At 38.1% G+C, this 25,226-nt stretch overlaps 2 protein-coding genes and 1 pseudogene across 4 annotated transcripts; 1 reads left to right on the top strand and 2 right to left on the bottom strand.

The window, feature by feature from the left end:
- The first annotated feature begins 720 nt into the window (after positions 1–720).
- On the top strand, positions 721–5,488 carry LOC108081521 (uncharacterized; annotated as a pseudogene).
- A 335-nt stretch (positions 5,489–5,823) lies between these two features.
- On the bottom strand, positions 5,824–7,999 carry LOC108081535 (exosome complex component RRP4-like). Of its 3 annotated transcripts, none has more exons than XM_017176753.2 (3): positions 7,863–7,999; positions 6,214–6,350; positions 5,824–6,151 (listed from the first exon to the last, which is right to left on the bottom strand). In XM_017176753.2, exons 2-3 carry the CDS (start codon positions 6,283–6,285, stop codon positions 5,948–5,950), a joined length of 276 nt encoding a protein of 91 aa, XP_017032242.1. In that variant the 5' UTR covers positions 6,286–6,350; positions 7,863–7,999; the 3' UTR covers positions 5,824–5,947. The 3 variants fall into 3 exon arrangements, with proteins under 3 accessions (XP_017032242.1, XP_017032241.1, XP_070140107.1); XM_017176752.2 differs by having other exon boundaries at positions 7,850–7,990; XM_070284006.1 differs by lacking the exon at positions 7,863–7,999 and adding an exon at positions 7,690–7,821.
- Lamp1 (lysosome-associated membrane glycoprotein 1) lies at positions 7,932–12,818 on the bottom strand. Its single transcript, XM_017176751.2, has 4 exons — positions 12,677–12,818; positions 9,373–9,678; positions 9,016–9,237; positions 7,932–8,950 (listed from the first exon to the last, which is right to left on the bottom strand). Exons 1-4 carry the CDS (start codon positions 12,729–12,731, stop codon positions 8,610–8,612), a joined length of 924 nt encoding a protein of 307 aa, XP_017032240.1. The 5' UTR covers positions 12,732–12,818; the 3' UTR covers positions 7,932–8,609.
- Between the last annotated feature and the right edge of the window lie 12,408 nt (positions 12,819–25,226).

Raw genomic sequence — 25,226 nt, 5'->3', positions numbered from 1 at the left:
TAATTGAACATTATAGCTGGCCCCCAGAAGACATCATTAAAGGCGTAAAATCATTAATTGATAATTACCATTCAAATACAAAATGCATAGAGATTTTGGACACTGGATTTATAAAAATGTTTTCAAGCTTTCAAAAGGAAGAACTAAATGAGCCATTTTTATTTGTTTTGATCAGCTTTTCCTACCGAAAGTTGATGGAAAACAATATAAAGCTGCTTGCTTTTCAGCCATTTCCCATGATGGGAAATTTTTCCAATTTTTAGCTTTCGACTTTCAGCTCAACCAGTCTGGGGAAAGATTATGTGAAATCTTGGATGTTGTTCTCAAATATCTCGAACATAGTCAAAAAAAAATTTGTTACTAGGAATTATAACTAATCATAATTCTATAAATTTTGGATTAAAAAAAGCGAACCTCATTTCTGTATGGGATCTGAATCATTTGCTTAAAGTTCAAACTTTGAATATTAATGACGACATACAAGATTTGTACCACGAAAAATGTTGTCGAAATTCGTATAATACGATCTTCGATAACGCATCAGCAAAAAATCTTAGCAACAGATGTCCTAAATACAGAAATATTAATGAGGTAGAAATCCAGTCATTAAAAAAAATAGTAAACAAATTTTTTGAGATTATGCCTTGTGCCCAAACGTTTGAGTTAAGTTATTGTAATAATGAAAAATTAGAATTAATAGGGCATCGGTGGAAAACAACCATGCAGCTTTGGAAGGAGAAAAAGATTCTAAATGGTACATGGAATGAGTTATAGTTTTCTAACGTAGCGAAAACAGTTTACCCCCGACTGTTGGCAATTTTTGCATATTTTGAATCAAAACTTCCAGATGATTAAAAAGACAATTTCTTAAGAATTTTTAGTTCAAAATAGAAATGAGTTCTTTGAAATAGTGGATTATGCCTAAAGCAAAATAATGTTGCGAAACATTGAACATGCTAGAAGGAAGCTTACGACCAAAACGAGAGAACAGAATAAGACTGAATATTTATTAAAAAATTATGTATGAGCGTACAAGGATGTGTGTATTCGTCACAGTTGCATGTTGCCGATGTTTTTCTTGTTGCAATAGGCATTTTAACTAGCGCAGGTATTGAGTTGGCCACATGGCCAGGAGTTTCCGAACTGCAAGGACGACGAGGGCAAGGACGACGAGGGCAAGGACGACGATTGGATGAGAGGAAGCGACGCGAGTGGAGATAGAAAACCGACTTGATGCGGAGTGGCAGTACGACGTCATCAGCAGAACATTTTCAAATCACACAATTTTTCGTGAGGGGTAAATTAAAATAAAACAAAAAATAAATTATCAAAATAATAACAAAGTAAAAGAAAAAAAAAAATTGAAAACTTACATACATATAAAATTTGCTCCCATCCCCCTTTTAACACGCTAAAAACCTCGTTCTTAAACGATTGCAAAATATCGAAACAATCAAAAATTATTGATTTTTACAAAATGGGTTTAACTATAAATGCCACCAAATGCATTTCATATTATGAATTATGAACTTTTAGTTATCAACTATGAATTAAAATTATGAATTATGAAATAAAATTATGAATTATGGATTAAAATTATAAATTATGAATTTAGATTATGAATTATGATATGAATAAAACAAATGATCTCCTTACTTTTTAACATTTTTTAGTTTCTATAAAGTTTAACCTATTAATTAATTATAAGAAGCAACTTTTTTAATTAAATACCAACTTTTAAGTTTGAAAATATGAATGGTATGCTTTTATTAAAGGCATATACATAATAACTTTTGGTTAATTTTGAACAAATGTATGAAACTTTAATAAAAACATACCAAATTTGAACAATAAAAAATTTTTTTGCTGCCAATTTTGAATTTTTAGAACGTAACCCCTTATTTTGTACTGAATCCATGTTTCGCTTAACACGAGGTTTTCTAGGAACCCCCGTGTTAAGCGAGGTCCAGGTGTATATAAATAATATATGTATTATATATAAATAGTGAAACCAATACAAGTCAAACTAATTGAATTTATTTTTTTATTTATAGAAAACACTTTCATAGCTGACATTTAGGTATTTGCTCGCTCCGTTGTTTGTTGTTCCACAATTTTCCAGTGAATCTGACCAATCTTCAGCCAGACATCACGCTAAACACCTTTATCCTCGAGCATGCCCAGCTCACGGCCACCAAGTTCATGTGCCAGGAGGGAGGCTGTGGAGCCAGCATCTGTGTGATGCGGGATGGAAAGCTCAGCTGGGCTGTGAACTCGGTTCGACGGCGGTAATAAGCCCACTTGACCACTAATGTTTCATTCCTCCTTAGTGCTTAACTCTGCTGAATACCTGTGCCCAGCTGGAGATCATCATCGCTTTTGCTCGCCGGTATTCGTGATGAACATGTACGGGCTGCTGGAGCAGAACGACAGCAAGGTCAGCATGACAGAGGTGGAGAACTCCTTTGTAGGTAACATCTGTCGCTGCACCGGCTATCGTCCCATCCTGGATGCCAAGAAATGCTTTGCCGTGGACAGCAACATCAAGGTGCCGGCAGAGTGTGCCGATATCGAGGACCTAAAGCCCCGCAACTGCCCGAAGACGGGACAAGCCTACAGTGGAGGCTGCCATCGCCCCAACTTGGTCTACGAGGATGGAAGTCAGTGGCATTGGCCCAGGAATCTGAGCGAGCTATTGGAGGCTGTGGACAAGGTTGAGAATTCGGATGAGTTTATGCTGGTTTCAGGCAACACGGCTCATGGAGTCTACCGTAGATCGCCCGATATCAAGCACTTCATCGACGTCAACGGAGCGGAGGAACTGAATCAGCACACCGCGGATGGACAGCAACTGAAGCTGGGAGCTAACCTTAGTCTGACCCAGACCATGGAAATCATTCGCACTGCCTACGAGCAACCGGGCTTTGACTATCTAGAGACCCTCTGGAACCACATCGATCTTATTGCCAATGTACCAGTGCGAAACGTAAGAAGGCGAGAATTATTTCAGAATAACTTTTAAATAACCTTGGCGGGCAACATTTCGATTAAGAAGCAGCATCCCGAGTTCCCATCGGATTTATTCATATCCTTCGAGGCTCACGGTGGTGACCGTTAAAAATGCCACTGAGGAAAAGGAAATGACGCTGTCGGACTATTTAGGATCAAATGATAGGAAACTATAGTTTCAGCAGTATACTGCTGAAGGCATTCATTCTGCCGGCTTACCCGAGGGATAAGTACATCTGACTCCTACAAGGTACGTAGTCTGTTCCCCACTTGGATTGTATTCCTAATCAGTATCCCCTGTCGCAGATCATGCCTTGAGCCCAAAACGCCCATGCCTATGTGAACGCAGCTTTTCTTCTGGAAGTGAAATCCGACTCCAAGGTTAAGTCCGCCCGCATTTTCTTCGGCGGAATCCGACCTGACTTTGTCCACGCCACAGCCATTGAAATATTACTGGTCGGCCAAAATCCCTTCGAAGGCCCACTGGTGGAACAGACATTTAGCAAGCTGGAGAATCTTATGAAGTCAAATAAGCACCACCTACATGAACGATGTGCTGACCACTGCCGTGCATTGAGCCCGTATCCAAGGCGGATGGAAGGAAGATAAAGTTGACGGATCAGCCTGATATGGAGGTAAGGGGCATCTTCACGATGGGCCTTCAGTATCACTTCACCATGGAGCCCCAGAAAACGGTGGCCATTCCCTTTGAGGACGGTCTGAAAGTCTTCTCGGCCACCCAATGTATGGATCACACTCAGTCCGTTATTGCCCACATGCTACAGGTGAGACTTTTTGAGATGTGTTAATTTGACTTAATATAAACCACCGCATACAGGTTCGCAGGCTGGGCGGTGGCTATGGATCCAATATTTCCCGAGGAAACCAGGTGGGCTGCACCGCTTCTCTGGTAGCCAACAGGCTGACTCGACCCGTTCGCTTCGTGCAAAGCCTATAGTCTATAATGGACTGTAATGGCAAGCGGTAAGCCTGCCGCTCCGACTATAAGTGCCACGAGCAAGATTGTGGGCTTAACCAACGATTTCTTCGAGGACGCCTGAAGAGGAAGGACGACAGATGGCTAAAGACCGTAGAGGCGGCCTACGCTCAGTACGACCATGAAACAGGTTGCCTGCTGACCAACGTGTTCCGGGAGCAGCAGCAGCAACAACCGCGACAACTTTGAGCTACGTCTGTTTATGAAGATGCAGAGCAAGGAGCACATGATGCGCATGAGGATACTGGAGGTGCAGTTGCAGGCGGCCAAGCCCAGTCGCGACCTGGTGGAGATCAACAAGACGCTGGCGCTGCAGAAGCTGCAGGAGCTGGCCAGCAAGCGGTTGTCCAGTTAAGACAGACAAAGGAGGAGCAGCAGCAACCACAGCAGCCCATTGCCGTTTCATGTTGCATTAGTTTATAGGATTTGAGAGAGAGAAAACAGGATCCATCACTATACACACAAAGGTCTAGGGACATGGACTTACACGGCGGTGCCGTGCGCAGTAGCCTGCAGGCACAAATACATACGGATTTCATTTTATTCACATAGAAATAGCGCGCACAGGTAAAGAGCTTTAGATGTTTAACATTCATTCAAGTTCCCATTAAAACTTGCCGCCTTCTGCCTCCTCCCTGAACCTCTCGTTGTTGTGGCTCCTTCTCTCGTTAAATTATTTATTCTTATTATTAATGTAAATTAACTTTACAGCAGCCTTGAAGCGCCAGACGTGACGGACAGGGCAGCAGCCTGACACTGGGCACAGCTCACGACGCACCGTTTATCTAATCGACGGGCATCAGAAGTTACCTGATGGAAGCTCCCACCAGCAGCAGCAGCAATCTTCAGGCGGCAGCAATCACCCAGCAACGACTGCTTCCGCGCCAGAGCCACCTCAAAACACAAGCGACACTTCCGCCAGCAGTGGCCCAGCCACATTTCTCATGTACAATCGTATAAACACAACGATTGGTGGAAATTCAACCAGCGGTGATCAAAGTCCTTTGCTGCCAGCAGCTAGCACTAGTACTCACCTGCAGGATGACAAGTCAACGCGGAAGCTGACCAAAGACAAGAGCAATAGCATCTGGTATGAATACGGATGCGTCTATGGCTTAGAACCAGTATACGAACTTGAAATTGAACTATAGCATTAATGCATTTTGCCTTGACGGAAGTATTATTTCGTTTTAGAAATTAAGAATTTATTTTTAGAATGCATTTAGAACATCGATGTTGCCTTAAGCCCAAGTAACACAGTGTAATAAGCTGAAAAGTGCTACTTAAAACGCTATGATTTGCCTTAAGACCAAATTTTTTCGTATTTATGCAATATAAACAAAAAACAAGAAAACTCCAGAAGGTAGACTATGGGCCAGCCAGGCCAACGAACGTTTCTATGTATTCTACCCATTTATTCCTATGTATATCTGTTAGCAGCTAATAGCTAATCAACCCAAATCTCAAATATATACATTTATAAACAGACGAAGATTTTGAGTCTTTTTTACCTCATTCCGTTTTATTATTACTATATAAATAATTATTTGTAATATATTATATATAAAGAATGTAAATGAATATTTTTGCATACTACCTACACACAGGATTACAAATTCAATGCCGATGATCATGACATGGATAAGTAAATTAATCTTTAAACTCCTCAAAGAACTTTATTTAAAAAAAGTTTTCCTTAACAAAAGCAGCAGTCGCAGCAGTCGATTGGAACATCAAGGAGGAGGCTTCCTTTGTGTAAAGCGTGTAAATGAATGAAACAAAATATTTTAAATAAAAGAAAAAACAAAGAAAATAAATGCCTTTTTAAAATTTGTATTTTCAATTATTTTTTTTAAGGAATTTTAGTTATCAAAAATTTTAAATTTATTGCGTGCTTCTGGTGTGTTGGCTTTCTCCAAGGCTTGTATCTTTGTATCCACTTTAATCATCATCAGCCTTGGTGGGCGCTATCCAGATGTAGCCATTGTTGCCAAGGATCACGGAGGCGCCGCAGGGCAGGTTGTGGAAGTGCATCTTGCGGCGCTTGACGAGGGCCGCGAAAACCTTGATCAGGATGCCTTGCGACAGTTTTCCGTACTTTAAGCTGCGCGTGTAGAGGGACAGGGTGCCCTCCTCGAAGATGTTCTGGTGGGGAATCACATTATTAATCAGGAATCAACCGGAGAAGGAAGAAGTTTGAAAATCACCTGCACTTCGTCCTCGGCCGACCTCCGTCTCAGCTCGCCACCTGGCAGATTCACCGACAACCGCAGGAGCATGGAATCAAGCCGGGAATTTGTGTCCACGCGCCAACGCTTCTGTTGGACTTCGATGACGTCGGTCACTGGCAGCAGCGTGAGCAGGGTGAGTAAAAAAATATAATTAAACCCTTGCAGGGTATTATGATTTCAGTCAGAAGTTTGCAAAGCAGTGAAGGAGACGTTTCCGACCCTATAAAGTATATATATTCTTGATCAGCATCAACAGCCGAGTCAATCTAGCCATGTCCGTCTGTCCGTCTGTCCGTCTGTCCGTTTCTACGCAAACTAGTCCCTCAGTTTTAAAGCTATCTGAATGAAACTTTGCATATAGTCTTCTATATACTCTCACTGCTATATATGTCGGAACGGGCCGGATCGGACGACTATATCATATAGCTGCCATACAAATGTTCGATATATTTTTAGAAAAAAAATTATAACTTTGCTGTTTTTCAACATTTTTGCACCATTTTTTAGATATTACCATTTTATATTATTTCTGAATTTTGGTAAAAATTTTATGAAAATCAGACGACTATATCATATAGCTGCCATAGGAACGATCGGGAAATTAATAGACAAAAAATTATAGATTCGTTGTTTTTCAACGTATTTTCATCTACTCCGGGATATAAGCTTATTTTATTATTCTAGAATTTTGGTATAAATTGAAAAAAATCGGACGACTATATCTTATAGCTGCTATAGGAACGATAGGGAAAGTAATAGAAATAATTATAACTTCGTTGTTTTTCAACGTATTTTCATCTACTTTGAGACATGAGCTTTTAGTATTATTTCAGAATTTTGGTAACAATAATTTGAAAATCGGACAACTATATCATATAGCTGCCATAGAAGCGATCCGTAGATGTAGAGAAAATGTAAGGCTGGGAATGTAAAACTGTAACTGTCAAACTGTAAACACAATAAATATAGAAAAAATGTTATGAAACTCTGTTTAGTGTCTGTTTTCGGCATTATAATTTATAATATAAATATCAAAACCAATCTGCAAGGGTATACAAACTTCGGCGTGCCGAAGTTAGCTTCCTCTCTTGTTTTTCTTTAGTTTTGTTATTTCTGTTTTGGCAGATGTTATGACATCGCCAGTCAAAAGTTAACGACGCTTTATATTGAGTGAGCTAACAGTGGTAGCTGATAAGACGTTCGCACCGAAATTTCGTATGGTATAGAATAAACGCTTGCCGAGCTCGTTCATACGACAAGAGCTAGTCGAAGACTGGCCTGTAAAATTAGTTCAAGATGTTATATGCCCAATTGTAAACCGATTGGTCCAGTATCGTGTACACCGACTTTTTGATACTCATACTTCGTCAATTTTGTTATTATCGATGTAAAACTTGGTCTCAATATTCTTATGATAAAAATAAAATTAAATCCCGCAGTTTTTTGTATTACTTTTGTAATCTTTGAACGCGAAAACACAATTTTTAACTTTTGAAGCGTCTTATCTTCCAGAGAACCCAAGGTGCTGCTTTTGGTGAAAATGGTGACGGCGCGAATGGTCCTTTCCGCAATATGCACATTAATTTATGAATTTATTATCATGAGATTTTACCAGTACGACATACATTCGGAGGACGTCTTTTAAAATATGTCTGTCTCTTAATATGGGCCGAACATTTAAAAATAAATTTGGCTTGGTTTGAAATATATTATCTTTATTACGTTTTAAGGGCAATAATACATTGTTGGATTTATGTTATTACGTTTTAAGAAATTTAAATGACAGCTCAATCGTAAAACTGTTGATATACAATTTACGCATAGTAAATAAACGTCTTTATTACCCAAACCAAAGCGTTCACGCCCGTTTTCACCTATATTTCTGAATGACACGCTAATTACATTTAATTTAATTTACGTGATCGATTTATTTGGTTAAAATGTGTGCTCCAATGGCTTCTTTAAAATTTAGGGTTCACTCCATTCCTTATAAGGAAATGGTTTATGTAATAAATGAGTTTTCGGTCGGGATCTTTTAAATTGATTTTACAATACAAACTTTTTACGCTTACGTGCACAACAAAAACAGGTTTGCAGTTCCTTTTTTTATAATTTTGTATACTCTCCTTACTTTTCCCTTTTTATATTCCACTCCAGCTCGTAATATGAAAACCTATCCAAAAACAATCCGCTTTAAGTCCTACAAATCAGAATCAAAACAAAATGGGATGTGGTTCATATTCACAGACAGCTTCCAATTATCAAAATCAATCTTAAATTTCTCTCTAACGCTCTCCCTCTAACATGCTTCTCCTTCAATTCCTTTCCATTTCTAATTTTCCCCAAACATAAACTTATTCCCTTCTCTCCCCTTAGAAGCTCATATAGCCGCGAGAGGTGGAGCGACGTCTAGCGCACAGATACGAGATAAGAACAACCAGAATCAGGGCAGCCAAAGCAATTCCAACGGCGATGGGCACCACATCTGATGTTTCGGAGCTATCGCAATCGTGCACGGCGGAGAATCCTGTAGCGTTAGTCGTCCGGAAGGCCTCCACTTGAACTTGACTAACGCTGATCGAACCAGTCAACGACTTTGAATCCACAGTCTCTGTTAAGTTCAGCGTCTGTACGCGTGTGCAATGGTAAGACATCTTTTCGGGAGCTTTGAATTCCTCAGTGCCACGATGAATTAGCTGAATAGTTTGGTTTTCTGAAAGAATTATACAAAATTTCATATACACACAATACAAACATTTTAACAAATAATTTGCCTACCCTTGGCATCAGGGAAGTCCTCAGTAAGCACAGTCAGATGGATTTGAATCAAGGATAGCACAACGCTCTCGTTTTTGTTGTCGAAGAACATAAGGAAAGATTGCTTGGACGTGTTGGGCCCCCAGGTAAGTTGAATTACCTGAACGGTCTTGCTATCACAAACATTATCTCCGATTGAGGCATTACTCGGAATATTGTAAAGGCCGTGAGTAAGGTTTCCATCTGAGAAAAAAATAAATCATTAAAATAGAAAAACTATAAGTTATTTCCCAAAATACAACAAACATGACCAAACCCTACTGAATCTTTATATAATATGTTTAAAAAATTGCATAATACGGAAGGTTTGTTTCCTACCCTTGGCCTCATAGGTGAAGTTAAGCTGGGCCGCCATTCGGAGCAAAATACAGGACGCATTCCAAGTGCCCACGGAGGGCGACGGATATGGTTGGGGAGCATGGGTCGTGGAAGGCACTGGAGCCGGTGTGGTTGTCGTCTTTGGTGGCTCAGTGCTCGGTGTGGTCGTCGTCGAAGTTGAACTAGAGCTAGTTGGCTTCACTGTTGAGGTTGATGTAGAGGTGATTGGCGTTGTCAAATCTTCTATAGGCAAATTAGTAGTACCAAACTGGGCGTCCTTTAAACTAATAACATTTTGGGACAGGACTGAAAAAAACAATAAAATTTTATATTTATATATTTCTCTAAAAAAAAACAATTTTAATTTTATTTTGAGGTTTCTAACGAAAAACCTTCATTAGTTATGTATGTATATTAATTTGTTTTCATATTGGATTAAAAAAAAACATAAAAGGAAGCTAGTTTTGGCACGCCGAAGTTTGTATGTATACCCTTGCAGTTTGCAATTGGATCATTAAGAATCAGACCATTCTGTGAAAATTAATAGAACAAAATAAAAGGAAGTATATAAAAGTTGTATATTTATACAAAGCATTTAAGGATTTTGTTCATTACATTTTACATGTGACAGTTACAGTTTAACATTCCATGCTTTACATTTTCTCTACATATATCGATCGTTTCCATGGCAGCTATATGATATAGTTGTCCGATTTTCATAAAATGTATACAAAAATTCTAAAATAATACAACAATCTGAAATCTCAGAGTAGATGTAAAAAATGTATTATTCTTATAAAAATATGTTGATATGCTATATGGTATAGTCGTCCGATCCGGCCCGTTTCGACATTTATACCAGTGAGAGTAGAATGCAAAGATTCATTCAGATAGCTTCAAAACTGAGGGACTAGTTTGCGTAGAAACGGACAGACGGACATGTCTATATCGACTCGGTTGTTGATGCTGATCTGTCACCTTCACTGCCTTGCAAACTTCGGACTAAAATTGAAATTAAAAACTCACAGCGATTGTTTTCTTAACATAATTTTGCCGACTAGTGTATTACTTGAATTTGATTCGCTTCTGTAATAGATACATAGGAGTCCAATCGCTATTTGTTAAATAAAAGGGTTATAAATATAATTTGACTGGTGCCCGCGTCTAGTATACCATTTTCTTCCGACAGCAGTATTATTAATGATTAGAAAACGGTTGCATTTATAATACTGATCTCGCCCCTTTCTGACTATAAGAGAATACATGAAACTTTTCATTCAGATAGCTCCTGAGAGCCAGCCTAGTTTGACTAGTCAGAAATGACTCATTCACTGCCTTAAGGGGTTATCCGCGTTTTAAGGCACAAAGAAAGGCCTATTTTCGCGAATTTTTTCAAAAGACCCTACGACAATTTTGCAAATTTCATTTATTGTACATTAATGTACAAGGTTTGAACTAAATTGTGTAAAAATTTGAACAAAAAATATTAAAAAATGAGCCGTTAAGGCAGGCTTGAAATTAACCCCACCAAAAATTGTGTCCTTGCGGTAGGCAGGATATCTCCGTCAATTTCTATCGGAAATCAAAAAACCAAAATTTTTCTGTTAGTGTATGTGTCTGGCTGGTCTTTGAACGAAGGATTTTTTTTTAATTAAAAATTGAATTTTCGGTAGCGTTTTTCATAAGAACTGTCATTTTTTACGTACATTTTGGCCATATTTTGGCTTATAAAATGAGTTGTAATTGAAGACAAAAAAAATCCTTCGTTCAACGACAACAAAACCATGTCTAGAAGAAGTGTGCCAAAGCAGAAGTCGATCGATGCAATAGTTTTCGAGAAAACGTGACTACCGACTTCAAAAAAGTGGTTTTGAGATAAACGACGCCAAAGTTCGAATTGCCAGTTGTGACTCATACGATGCGCTGGGCGTTAAATATTTCCCTTTTCTAAAGTTTTGCTTCGGACAACATTCCTGACACTTTGTACTATTATATAAAAAAGTTTGAAAAAAAAATTAATTTTTTTGCGTTTCAAAACCCGGATAACCCCTTAAAAGCTATGCAAGGGTATACAAATAAGAAATGTCCCCAAACTATGGGGTATTCTATTTTGATTTCCACTTATTGTGTTCGAGTCCCCCACCATTCCCGTCCAAGTTCAATGCCGTCTTTTTGCAGTGCAGTACGGAGAGATGCCCTTTAAATGCAAGTTAAGCTCTAAACAGACAGAGAAAACAAAATGACGAGCTGCGCTGTCTTGCTTACCATGTAATTAAATTTAAACAAAATATATACAAACAAATCGTTAAGTAAATAAATAAGTAAATTGCCACGACCATTAAAAATCGAAAATTATTCCGACTATTTTTAATCTTGCAATTTTACTTTAATTTTTAAGTTTATATTTAATGTGCAATCAACAATGTAATAGTATTGCTCCAATAATACTTATCTAAAAAAGTTAACATATTCAATTTTGCGCTGCAAGTTAATATAATTTATGTTTAATTACTTATTTTACTCCTCTATTTCCCTCTAGCCAACTGTTTTACCATTACACATGTCTTATCAGAATAATATGTACATGCGTACATACAAGTTTGCATACATATGTATGCCCTATTGTGCGTCACATACGGGAATCTTTGTTGTTGTGAAATCAATTGCAAATAGGGGCGGTATGTGGAGATTAGAAGTGGAAAACTAGACTGACAAATAACCGCAAGAAATCTGAGACTGCAAGTGACAAACACCGCAGTTACACGCCATGGCAGACGTTCCCGATCGGAGCTAGAACAATATGCGGACTAACGAACCCCGGTTGGGCACATAGAAAATAGTGACGGCTGCGAATCAAATAAAATTACTGAGCTATGATGAATATTATATACATATGAATGTAAATAGATGGAGCTGAACTTCTTTAAATGCAGGTAGCGGGGGTCGAAGCAATGGGAACCACCATTTTATTGGAGGCGACAAGCAAATGGACAAAGCCGGATAAAACTGTATAATTGCATTGCAAGCGAAATACTGCTCTCTTTGTTTGCTGTTGGCAAAACTTCGTTGTTTTTTCCGACCATTTTTGCGCAGATAAAAACTACAATCAGTTGCCCGAGAGGGTTACGTGCTGAGAGCGAGTGAGACGGCGAATGGCGAGCGACGATAAAACGAAAAACACAAATATGTAAATAATTTGCGATGAATAAGCATGTTGAACAAAGAGAAGGAGGTCCAGCACGACGCAGTTTTTAGGAGGTTTGTTAAGGGGATAGGATCTTATAGATTACCACTGTGTACATACCTGCGCCACATAACAAGAGCCAAATTATCATTTTACTGGCGAACATATTGAACATTTACTCTACTTTTGCTATTTTCTGCTCCGTCCACTTCAAAAAAACAATTACAATTCAGTGATGTCCGTTTCTCGGCAAAAAAGCTAGATTACCCGAACAAAACACCTAAAAAATGCCAAACTCCAAGGGGAAATAGCTGAGAAAAAAAGCTGAGTTTTAGAAAATAATTTGTTTTTTTATTTTAATTTTAGGTATAAAATATTAAATCGACGCAGTTTTGCTGCTTTTGCAATAACAGCACGGCACTCTGGCCAATTCCAGGGATCGCAAATAGTGTGAGTAGAATAGAAACTAAACTTAAATATTTTTAGATGTGTTTATTTTACATATTTACGTATATTATAAATATTTCATGTTTATTTTTCATATATGTTGCATATTTCAAGCATATGCACTTTATGCAAATGCAAGTCATAGGGATACAAATACATAATAATACAAAAAAGCGGAAATGACATCACTGGCCGTAAATTCATTATTTAATTTATATTCGAACCACACCTGATACTCAACCCACTTCTGATATTCGAACCACATCTGATACTACAACCTCTGGGCCCAGGACGATCTGGTACTTTTGGTCGCTCGTTCACTGACAGTCTGGCAACGCTGGCACGGGCGACCAACGTTGCCAGACTTCACGTCGATTGTATTCGATTATTATTCGATTATAAAAATCGAGTGCGTGACGTCAAAATCGTCACTCGAATCGATTTTCGATTTTTCGCCGAAATCGATTTTTCTCGCTCTAATTTTGGCTATTTTCTCGCCATTTTTTCATTCTCATTCAAATTCATTTAAAATTTGAATTTGAATTTGAATTTTCCGTTTTGATCTTATTTTAAGCAAATTGAATTGAATGAATTTGAATAAAAATTGATAATTGATTTATTTATTATAAAACATATTGTCTTAATTCAACGAATTTGCATAAAATATACATTAAATATATTTTACAAAATTGATTTTACATAAATTGAATTAGTCAGTAAAAATATTTATATTTATAACACTCTGGAACTCGCTGTGCTGCCGCGATAATTTATTAAAATGGACCATTCTTCCTCTGTCCCGACAAACGCTTAATTAAATTGGAATCTAATAACACTTAAATTCAAACTCGCATTTTAATGGAAGTGATAGCACAACGAAAGCTTGTTCAAGGAAATAATAGGGTCTTCCCACACACCGTCAAAGCGCATCTGGCATCCGTTGAACAAACGGTCCATAAGGTTTTGCCGTTCCGAATATTCTCAATTGGCCCTGCATCAAAGCGCATCTAAATGTAACGACCGTTTGTTTGGCGATAGTTAGGCGATAGTTTTTCGGTGCAACTCTGAAAATTTGACCAACACTACGAAAGTGTATACACACTTGGCGAGAAACAAATGAGATTTGGAATTTAAAATGTGGCGCCAAAGCTACAAGCATGCCCAAAATAGTTGTTGGCGTTTTTTCTGTATATTCTTGCCCCAATATGTCCCCAATTGTTACTATTTAATATAAACCACCTGCCTCTACCTTATTTTGAAGATTTTGGATGCCTATACCACCTATAGACACACTTCGGAGAATTTGCTCTTTGTTAGAGAAAAATCATTAGAAAAACTAAAATTCCTTGTCATTTAATTCATTTAAATTTAGTGCGGATAAATTCTGACGCAATCTGTGCCTTTTCCTGTTGTACAACAGCCAAAATAGTTGGTAAATGCTCCATTTCAAATTTGCAACTGCCAATTCGACAGTCTTTGTTTACGTTTTCATGAGCCCACAGCTGATCGATCAGCTGTTCGGATGCCAGATGCACTTTGACGCTCTGTGGGAACACGAGTTTCGCATCTGCGAAAAATCCCAAACGTTCCTCACAGATGCGCTGTGTGGGAAGACAGTATAAGCCTCGTATGTTGGTACTACCAAAATCCTTCAATAAAATTGAAGACATCGAAAAATTTGAAGCAAAATTGTGCGAACAACTGGTAAGAATAACTAAATATGCTCTGTAATTTTCAATAGAATGCAGTCGTTTCTTTTTTTTATATTTCCATTTTTTTATAGGAATCAGAAATCAAAAAAGACATTTCCGATCCTGCCGAATTTTTGCGCACAGTGAAGAAGCCGTGAGAAGTAATAATGGTTGTACTTAAGTCCATTTTTCCATCCTTAATCGAAATGTTTTTTCTATGTTTTTAAAATAACGTTTTTTTTAATTCTTTTAAGGTGCTTTTAATAAAAAAATTTGGCGTGGATGAAAAACAAATTTCTTCAATTTCTAGCAAATGGTTTCAAACAGCGAAAGAGAGAATTCAATTGACAGCTCGAGCTCCACCACGGCCACCTTCACGACTCTGTCCACCATCTCCTCGGCGACGCTTTCGCTGACCTCGTCCTACGTGAGCAGCATCAGTTCGAATGTGTCGGCGGGCGCCAATACCTGGGAGTATGGATTCCTGGACATGGAGTTTGGACTGGGATCCGAGTTCACGGAACTGGAGCTCAGCTCAGAGGATCTGTTCAAGAGCGGACTCGGTGGCCAGGTGGTGGCCGCCTCTCGCCTCCATGACAACGAGCTGGAGCAGCCTGCCCACATCATGGTCGGCAGTTAGTATCAGCTGTGGACAACAACGAGGACGAGGAAGGCAGGCTCCCCGGCGGATAGCGGCGGCGTGCTGGTCGCGTCGCCAGCTGGCGCCCACTAGCAATTCCAAGCAGTATTGAATGGAAAAGGGAGGAGAGTGCCTGGAGAGAGGGGATTCTCGATCGTAATTGCTAATTATGCTCAGGTTGTGAACGTGCATGTAACCCTTATCCTTGGTCTTACGGCATCCCCTCCTCCACAGCTCCGCTCCTCCGAAAAGCAATCCGATGGCACTCAAATTAATTGCAATTTATTAAAAAGAAACTTTGTAACTAAGTGAGAAACAGAAAACGACAAAGAACAAAAATTATAAAATAAAAAAAGGAAGAACACAATGATTATGACAAATGAGCAAGCAAAAACTATTAGCAAATTTTTGATAAGTGTAAATATTGTTAGCTAAGTAAGTTTAAAGGCAGAGCAGCGAACTCCTGGGCTTAAGTGAGCTCGATGAAACGGGAAAATCTATATATTAGCGTAACTTTAGCTTTGTTAGTTGCAATTGTTGCAGTTTTTCGATTCCACAACACCAATACACCAACAACAACAACAACTACAATGTCAAGACGAACAACAAACAGCTGTTTGGCGAGTTTTTCAACAACAAGAACAACCAGATCAATTAACAAAATTATGTTTTTGGCCACAAAGGATTATGAAGAAGCCGATGAAAAATCTAAAAACGTTTACTATATATTACTAGCCATAAGTATTATTACTTATATACAAGAGCCGCAAGAAAACAACAAACAACCAACAAAAGAACAACTTAAAACAAAGTTTTATAAAAGAAAAACAAAGAAAAAAAAAACAACAAAAAATTCAAAAACGCAAGCAAATATAAAGAATTTCTTAAAAAAAATTGAAATCAAACTTTTGATTTTTGGTGGGCAAAGGAATATTTTTTTTTCAGATGGAACGCTAAAGGAAATGCTAATAATTATCTAATCCCACGATAAGTTTCTTTACATTTATTTATTTAAATTCGCAATCGGTAATGCTGATATGACACAGGCGCATTAATTAGAGACTTCATTAAAGATTTGACAGCGCTATAGCGTTTTACACAAGTGCGAGCAAGACGACTATATGGCGCTCTAATGCATTAGAATAATGCATTAGCTACTTCATTGCCGCGATAATCGATAGATCTACATAAAAATACTAGATAATTGAAAAATGTATTAGCCAGCTCATTGACAGTATGGTCTCACAATGAGAAGTTTATTTTTATATCATTTCGCTGGTTTTTGAACTCAAAATATATTAGAAAATTAGCAAAAATAATATGTTTTGTGGTGGCAAGGTTCTTGCGCTGTAAAATTAATTACATTTTTTTTTGGTAATAATTAAAAAAATTTTAAGCATTATAGGTAAAAAACATAAATTTAAAGGATTCTGCATTTATTCATGCAATAATACTTCGACGAGGAATTCAGAAATTCATAATAATACACCGCGAATGGCAGCCGTTTTTTTTTTTTTTTTGTTTAAGCCTAGTACTCTGACGAGAAAAACCCGCTGTCTAAATTAGACAGCGGAATCGCTGTTTATTTCGCTACCGAGCTAGTGTAACCAAAAAAAATTAAGGAAAATCCTGAAATTCCATGAAAATGTACTTTTTATGGCGTTTAAGGATTTTCTTTGGTCACACTGGACAGCTGTTTGTAAATAAATATTCAAAAAAAATATTAAAAATATTAATAAATATGGCATTAAAATGTCCTTTGTGGGTTAAATTCCATATTATGGGCTTCCCCTTGACAGCCCCTATCAATGCCACCTTTTTCCTTCAACTTTCCCTCCATTAGGGGTGTCTAAATAAATCAAATGAATTATTTAGACAGCGCGAAATCAGCTGTTTACTATCTTGATCTGGCAACGCCATTCAATTTTCGCAGGCTTCATTTTCGTCGTCAGAGTACCGAAAAAAACGACGTGTCTAAAAGTTCTTCTTCTTTTTTTTTCGACACCGTTTTTTTTATATGGAGTTTGGCCGCTGTCTAAATTTATACAGCGGTTTTTTCTCGTCAGAGTACTAGGCTTAAATTTATACAGCGGATTTTTCTCGTCAGAGTACTAGGCTTTACCTTTTACGGGCGGTGTGACCGTAGTCGTGTTACCAAAATAATCCAAGAAAATGACACATATAGTGGCCTCTTTCAAGGTTCTAATGAAGTAGCTAATTAATGAAAACTGCATTAGAGTATCATATGGGCATAATCTTTTAACTCGTTAAGAGTCTGAAAAATTGCAGTCGCAAATGTATTTACTCACTTTATAAAAACCAATGGTTTTACTTGTTAATCACTAGCGAATTAATACGTCACACTTTAAAAAGTTTTCCAGTATTGCCAGATGAAAATTTAGCTCTCCCCCTAAAAAAATCTCAAAAAATTCAATTTTCCCCCTAAAATTAAAAAAATCTGGTATATTTTAAAATATAAAGAAGAATCATCTTTTTGTTACTTTATTTAAGGGGTTATATACAGTTGTGATAGTCGAAAAAATTGATATTGCATATTCTTAAAGTATATACTGTTGAGAATACTCTCACAAAAATTCACAACGATCGGAGCATTAGAACCGAAGTTGTAGCTATTTATAGCGCACTACCTCCACGTCGGCCGGAACAAACTTGAAACTTTAAACGCGATTATCTCAGAATCTTGTTTTTTCGAAATTACCTTTGCGGTGGACACGATTACTAAAAAACTATTAATCCGATCAACACCAAATTTTTACCACTTATTTATTATAATAACGAAGGATTTTCAATTTTTTTAAAAACTTCCTTTTTTAGACCATAAAAACGGAAAATTTTACCCCTTATTTTTTTGTTAAAATCGTCGTCATTTTTTTTTAAATCAAAATTTTTACAAATCCTTCGTTCACGGACTAGACAATTCAATATACTAACGAAATGTTTTTGAATTTTTGATTTCTGATGAACCGTTCTCGGGATATGATGTCCACCGCAAGTCAACATCGAAAAAAAGACGATCTTGGAATTCGGCCATAACATTTTTAATATGTAATATTTTTTTATGAAAAAATTTTATAAAGTACCCAGAAACATGTACTAAACTACGTCGGCAAAACATTTTTAATAAATATTAAAAAAAAAAATCGACAAAAATGCATTTTTTTGAGCGGTACAACTGTATATAACCCCTTAAGTGTTTTAATCAGAGCTTGCAAATAACTGTCGACGGGGTTTTTCCTGTGCTCTCGTTGCGAGCAAAACTGAAAAAGATCATACTCTCTCGCTCTCGCTCAGAGCAAGGGAGTTTTGCTGTCTTCATTTCGGTTTTTTGTTGAACGCTTTTCGTTGAGCTCTTTTTACTTCGGCCTTTCAATGAGCCGTGCGTAAAGAGCGGGACGAGAAACGTTCGCACACAGAGAGCCAGCAAAAGACCAAGTGACCGAACAGCTCAGCGCGAACGGTCTTCACCTTTTTTTGTTTTTTTTTTTATTTATTTATTTTTGTGAACAAGTGTCCATATAACAAAATTCTATTAAAAAAAAAATAAAAGCAGCGGCGGGACTGTTCCCGCCCCCAACGGGCTCAACCGAAAGCAACGCTGGGCCTTGGCCCAGTTAGCAAACCAAATGGGCCATCCGGAGCTGAGAGAAAGGATGTTGGGATTGCCAAACAGGGCGCCTGTTCCTGCCGGGCCGGCAGAGGAACGTGACCCTCCCGTTCCTGCCGGGCCGGCAGAGGAACGTGACCCTCCCGTTCCTGCCGGGCCGGCAGAGGAACGTGACCCTCCCGTTCCTGCCGGGCCGGCAGAGGAACGTGACCCTCCTGTTTCTGCCGGGCCGGCAGAGGAACGTGACCCTCCCAAGACCCTCAGGTTCCTGCCGGGCCGGCAGATCCGGTTGTTGTTAACACTGGTGATGAGGAAAAGGCTGGCCCGGCGGATATTGACATGTCTCCCGTTTGATTGATTATGAAATTAAATAAAAAAACATAATGAATAATAACTATTATTGCCAGCTTAAGAACCTTCACGAAAAAGTTGTGTCGGGAACATATATTACTTTGGTTGTGTTAAACGGTTATCCCTGTTTTTTTGTTTCAAATAACCTACTCCTGATGCTATTCAAAATTATAAAATAAATCCTCTTAGTTTCAAAATGACAAATGCTTAATTTTTTGGGTAAATATATTTTGAAAAATTCTTTACAAAAATATGTTGCTGTTTTTGAAGATTCGAGACATCTGTTAGTGTTTACAGAGAAAGCACAAATGAATTTCACAGTACCTACTGCAGCACGTTCTTCAAAATCTCCTGCATTTGCACCGACAGCGTGTCCTATCCCGCCTTTATGAAGCGTTCGATGTAGTATAAAATGTCCAGCCGCCGCTCGTTGCAGCATTGCCTTGCGCCAGATTGTCGGCCGGATCGTCGGAGGATACCAGGCCGGGCTTGTACTTCTTCGAGATCTTATGCTTGACAGCGGCCTCCAGCTTCCGCCGTTGGCGAATACCACCGTCCCGGCAGGCCTCCATAAAGATGCGAATGCAGCGAACTGGAAACTGTGGAGGCGGCGGCAGAGGATGGGGCCAAGCACGTGGTCGCGGCCATGGATGTTGTCACTGCCAAGAACGTGGTCGCGGAAGCAGCGGCGGGAGCAGCAGCGGCCTGAATAGAAAAAAACGCTGGGCCTTGGCCCAGATGGCTATTCAAATGGGCCATCCCGAACTCAGACAAAAGATGCTGGAGTTGCCGAATAGGGCGCCGGTTCCTGCCGGGCCGGCAGAGCAACATGACCCACCGGTTGTTGATAACGCCGATAAGGAAGAAAAGGCCGGCCCGGTAGATTTTGAGATGTCATAAAATTAAATAAAACACAAAAATTAATTGAAATGGTTTTTTATTCACTCCTCTCATAGCTGGCCTTAGAGCAGCTCGGATCGGGGCGGTATGCTGCTGGGGTCCACGGCAGGAAAGCTCTGCTGCTGCGGAGGCTGCTGCTGTTGTTGTTGCTGCCGCTGCTGCTGCACGTATTTCTAGATTCCTAGTAGATATCAGCTTCTGATCCAGCTTCTCCACCTGCTGCTCCTGTCGCTGCTGGTGTCTCGTAGACGGGGGCAAAGCTGTGCACAATGGCTGCCTGCGGCATCTTAGGTAGAGATGAGTAAGCATTTCCAGCCAGCAGATGACTGATTGGCCCATTGATGGCAGGATCGCTGGCTTGCTGTTGCTGCTGCAGAGATTGGACCCTAAAGTCGGCAGAGATTGGACCCTAAAGTCGGCAGAGATTGGACCCGAAAGTCGGCAGAGATTGGACCCTAAAGTCGGCAGAGATTGGACCCGAAAGTCGGCAACGCTTGGACTCGAAAGTCAGCAAGGAGGAGGGAGGGGGGTTAGCGGGGAAGACTACGACTAACTACTATGTATTGGTTGGAACCTGGGTTTACCTGGTTCCAGAAAAAGTGACTTGGCTGCTTGGGTGATTACGATCGCATTCAGCGGCTGAGTACGAGGGTAGGCTGATAAAAAGTCGGCCTTACAAAGAAAATACGTTTTTTTTTTTAATTTTTCTTTTTTATATTTCAACATAATCTCCTTTTAGACATATGCACTTGGACCACCGATCCTCCAGTTTCCCAATACCTTCTATAAAATAGGATTTGTCCAGGTCCTCAAAATAGGGGTTTGTTTCACAGACTACCAGTTCATTTTACTGAAATTTCTTACCCCCAAGCCATTTTTTTAAGTTTGGAAATAAATAATAGTCACAGGGTGCTAAATCTTGAGAATAGGGTGGATGGGATAGAATTTCGTAGTGCAATTCACACAATTTCGACATGGCGACAAAGCTCTTGTGAGCGGGAGCATTGTCCTGGTGAAACAAAACTTTCTTCTTCGCCATGTGCGGCCTTTTATTTCCTCAGCTCCAAATTAAATCGTCCCAAGAGATTGGAATAGTATTCTCCCGTAATTGTTCTGCCTTTTTCCAGATAATCCACATGAATTACACCTCGGGAATCCCAGAAAACCGTTGCCATCACCTTATTGGCCGACAAACCGATTCTTGCCTTTTTCGGTGCCGTTTCTCCAGTTGAAATCCATTGCTTTGACTGTTCCTTACTCTCTGGTGTATGGTAATGAATCTAGGTTTCGTCAACAGTCACAAAACGACGAAAAAATTCGTTTTGGTTTGCGCAATGTGCAAGCGGTTGCGTGACAGCACGATATTCGATTTTATTCATATTGACGAAATGCAAAAGTGAATGCGTTAAAAGTCTCGCCAAAATTACCTGTGTTGATAAAACCGCATGAAACTTTCACAGTAATCAGCTAATAGAAAACACTAATCGAATAAAATATTTATGAATTAAAAAAGAATTTTTTTCTCTGTTAGGCCGACTATTTATCAGCCCACCCTCGTAATTTCTCCATTCCATTCCATTTTTTTTTTCCCCTTTTTATGGGGGCTTTATTGTCAGTTTAATATACGTACATAAGTATACTTATTCTATTTATAAAATTAGGCGGACAGGAACTAATTTTACAGTTTTTTGGGTTATTAGTATTGCCTTGCGCTTTGTTGCGTTTCTAGGCCTTAGATTTTACAGTTTGTTGTTTTCAATTGTTTATTTATTGTTTGGTGGTATTTTAGTTTCTTTAGTTTTAGTTTGTATGTCTGGGAAAAAAGTATCTTTTCTTAAAAACCCAGGTTTCTCTCTTTGAGTTTCTCTTATTACTAGGGGTTAGGGGATATTTACAGTGGGCAAGTGGGGAGGGGGGGAATATTTACATGGGGGCAAGCTTATTTTATAATGTTTCTATCTATTTGTATCTTAAACCATCATTGGGGTTTAGTGATTGATGTCTTCTATTGTAGAAGATTAGTTTATTGTTCTGATTATATATTATGTTTTTTTTTTTTAGATGTGCCAAGTGATTCGGAGTAACTAATTCTACTGGATATCTGTGTGGTATTTGTGTTTGTTCTATTTCGTTGTTGTCTATAAAGATTTCTAATATTTTAAAGGCTAATTCGTCTATTTTTATTGTATTAGTTAGTTTGTAGAGTTTTGCGTTCGATATATAGTGGGTGCCATTCCTATACTGATTGCCTAAGGCTTTTCTAAGTGCATTTCTTTCGAAAACTCTAAGCTTTTCCATCTGATGCGAACTTATGCTCATCCAAGCTAAATGACCATATGTTATTGTTGGTTGTATTATTTTGCGATAAGCTAATGATTTGATCCTTATGAGTTTATTTGTATTGTTGGTGTTGTTTGTGTTATACACATGTTGGAAGGCTTTTATTCTTGCTTTTGCATTATTTACAGTGTGAGTTATATGCGATCTGAAGCTTAGTTTTTCATCATATGTGATTCCAGGTTTTTTATTTCATTTCTTTGGTTTATGGGTATATTATTGAGAATATATAATTTTGGTTTATATTGTCTACAGTTTTTGTAAAGGTCGCTTGCTCTTGGACCTTTGAAAAAGCAGCTGACGCATTTATTACTATTTAGTTTAAGTTGTCATTTTGTAAAATAGTCACAGAGACTATCTATGTAATTATTAGTTCTATTTCTGTGCTAGACATGGATCCTCCTGATCCAAAAAGTAATATGTCATCTGCATAGATTAGTTGTGTTATTTCAACTGTTGTTCTTGGGTTTTGTGTATATATGGGTATATCATGCAAGTATTTGTTATATAGGACGGGTCCTAAAAGTGATTCTTGTGGTACTCCTGCCGTTATTTTTCTTATGATGGAATTTTCATTTTCTGAGTTTGACACGTGAAATGTTCTGTTTGTAAGGTAGTTTAGAGTTATTTTAAGTGCATGGTGGTTGAAATTTAATAGTTTCATTTTATGTATGAGTGCGTGTGTCCACACAGTATCGAAAGCTTTTTCGAAATCGAGAGCACAAGCTATGGTACTTCGTTTTCTATGGATGCTGCTGAATATGAAGTTGTTGGCTTTTAGGAATAATTTTTGCGTGTTTCCATTCTGACGGGTAATGTGATTTGTTTATGCAGTGGTTAATTATTTTACTAAGGTGATTTATAACTGGTATGTTAAATTGTTTTATAAGGAAGTTTCTGGTCTTGTCTGGTCCCATTGTCTTCTTGTTGTTTTTGCATTTTATTAAATTGAAGAGTTCTTGGGGGTTTACGAAGCCGAGTTCATTTACATTTTCCCAGTTACCATCTGCTGTTTGTATATTGTTGAATTCTATTATGGGTTCTATATCAGTCATGCCCAGCCCATAGCTCTTTGTGCTCGCATTGTTTTTGTAATTGCTCTTTAGCATAGGCAGAGCAATCGCCGTATGCATGCACGGCTCACTCCATAGGCAAAGCATATTACACAAACAATTTTGCGTATTCTCTTCATTCTCCACGTCTTCGTTGATCTCGGCAACAACACTTTCATAGGCTTCACCGTTATCTCGCTTGTCCGAATGTAAATTGTTGTTGGATCGCCGAAAAAAGTACATCGCGAAAAATCAGTTGTATTTTGCGTTGCGGGCAAGATATTTGATATTGCAGAATCTAATTTTTTATTTTGTAAAAATTGCTATGGTGAGCCCCAATGCATTGTTAAAATGTATTTTCATGTATTTTTATTACTTTCGATATCTTAATTTGAATTTACTTTCATTTTTTTCAGTGCAGAAATTTGAAGTAAAAAAAAACTTTTGCGTAAATGTATTTGTGCTTTCATTTATGTGTATTGGTGCGTTGCTCTGCCATAAGCAACGTTTGGGCACCCCTGTTCTATATTTTCTTCTAATTGTTCTATTGTTTTTTCTATTTTTGCTTTATGATTTCGTAGTGTTCCATTATTCTGTGTCATATTGTCATTTTGTTTATGTATTTGCTCATATGACCATGCTAATGCATTTATTTTGTCGAATTGTGTTGCTAGGTGAGTGCTATTTGTGTCAAAGTCTATTGCTGATTTTTCTATATTATTTAGGATTATTGTGCTTTGTAGTTGTTGTTTGGGTGATATTCGTGGGATGATGCGTTGGAGAGATTTGTAGCTTAGTTTATGGGGTTTAATTACTTCAAGGCGTTTTTCAATAATTTTGAGTTCAGTTTCTTCTATTATTGCGTTAATTAGGTAGTCTATTTCTTTGGTCTTTTGTTTAATGTATTCCTTTTGATTAGTTGTTAGTGTCATTGTTTTAGAGTGCAGTATTCTTCTTAGTTTGCGCTTTTGTTTTATTAGTTGTATGCATTTTGGCTTCAGCTGAATCATTGAAGTGTTTGGTTTTATTATGTGTTTGGGTATAGCTTCTTCGTTTTCAATTCCCATTTTTATTGCATGCGTTGTATTTTTAATATGCTGTTCTATTTCGTCAATATCTATATTTTGGTTATTTGGTATGGGGGTTAGGTGCTTGAGAACAGTGGTGTTCCAGGCTATAGGGTTTATTGCATTAAAGTTATATATCTTTTTTGTTTCATTTTTTAATAGCCTGTTCTGACCAAGTTTAATTTCTATTTTTATTGCATGATGATCTGAATGATAGTCTTTAATAACTTCACAGCCATGGTACTGTATATTATTGTTGTCATAAGCTGTTTGTACAGTTGTTATAAAGAGGTCTATGGAGGAGTTATATTTTTTGTTTGGTCGTGTCGGCTCTTGCGGTGGGCAAATAGTTAGTTCTGGGTTATTTAAGATCCATTGCTATAGTTTTCCCTGATTTGTTAATGTGATTCATTGAATGTTGTGGTTTGTTACATGAGGGATATATAATTACATGTTTTACATGTGGGATTTTTTTGATTGTTTCGTATACATGGTCTAGATCTTTGGTTTTTAAGTTGTCGTTTGGACGTTTATATAGGGTAGCCACTATTATGTTTTCG

This window comes from Drosophila kikkawai, chromosome 2R (genome assembly GCF_030179895.1).
Source record: "Drosophila kikkawai strain 14028-0561.14 chromosome 2R, DkikHiC1v2, whole genome shotgun sequence".
NCBI classification, from domain to species: domain Eukaryota; kingdom Metazoa; phylum Arthropoda; class Insecta; order Diptera; family Drosophilidae; genus Drosophila; species Drosophila kikkawai.
Note: the sequence above shows the minus strand (reverse complement) of the source record. Positions and strands in the feature narration are given on the sequence as shown.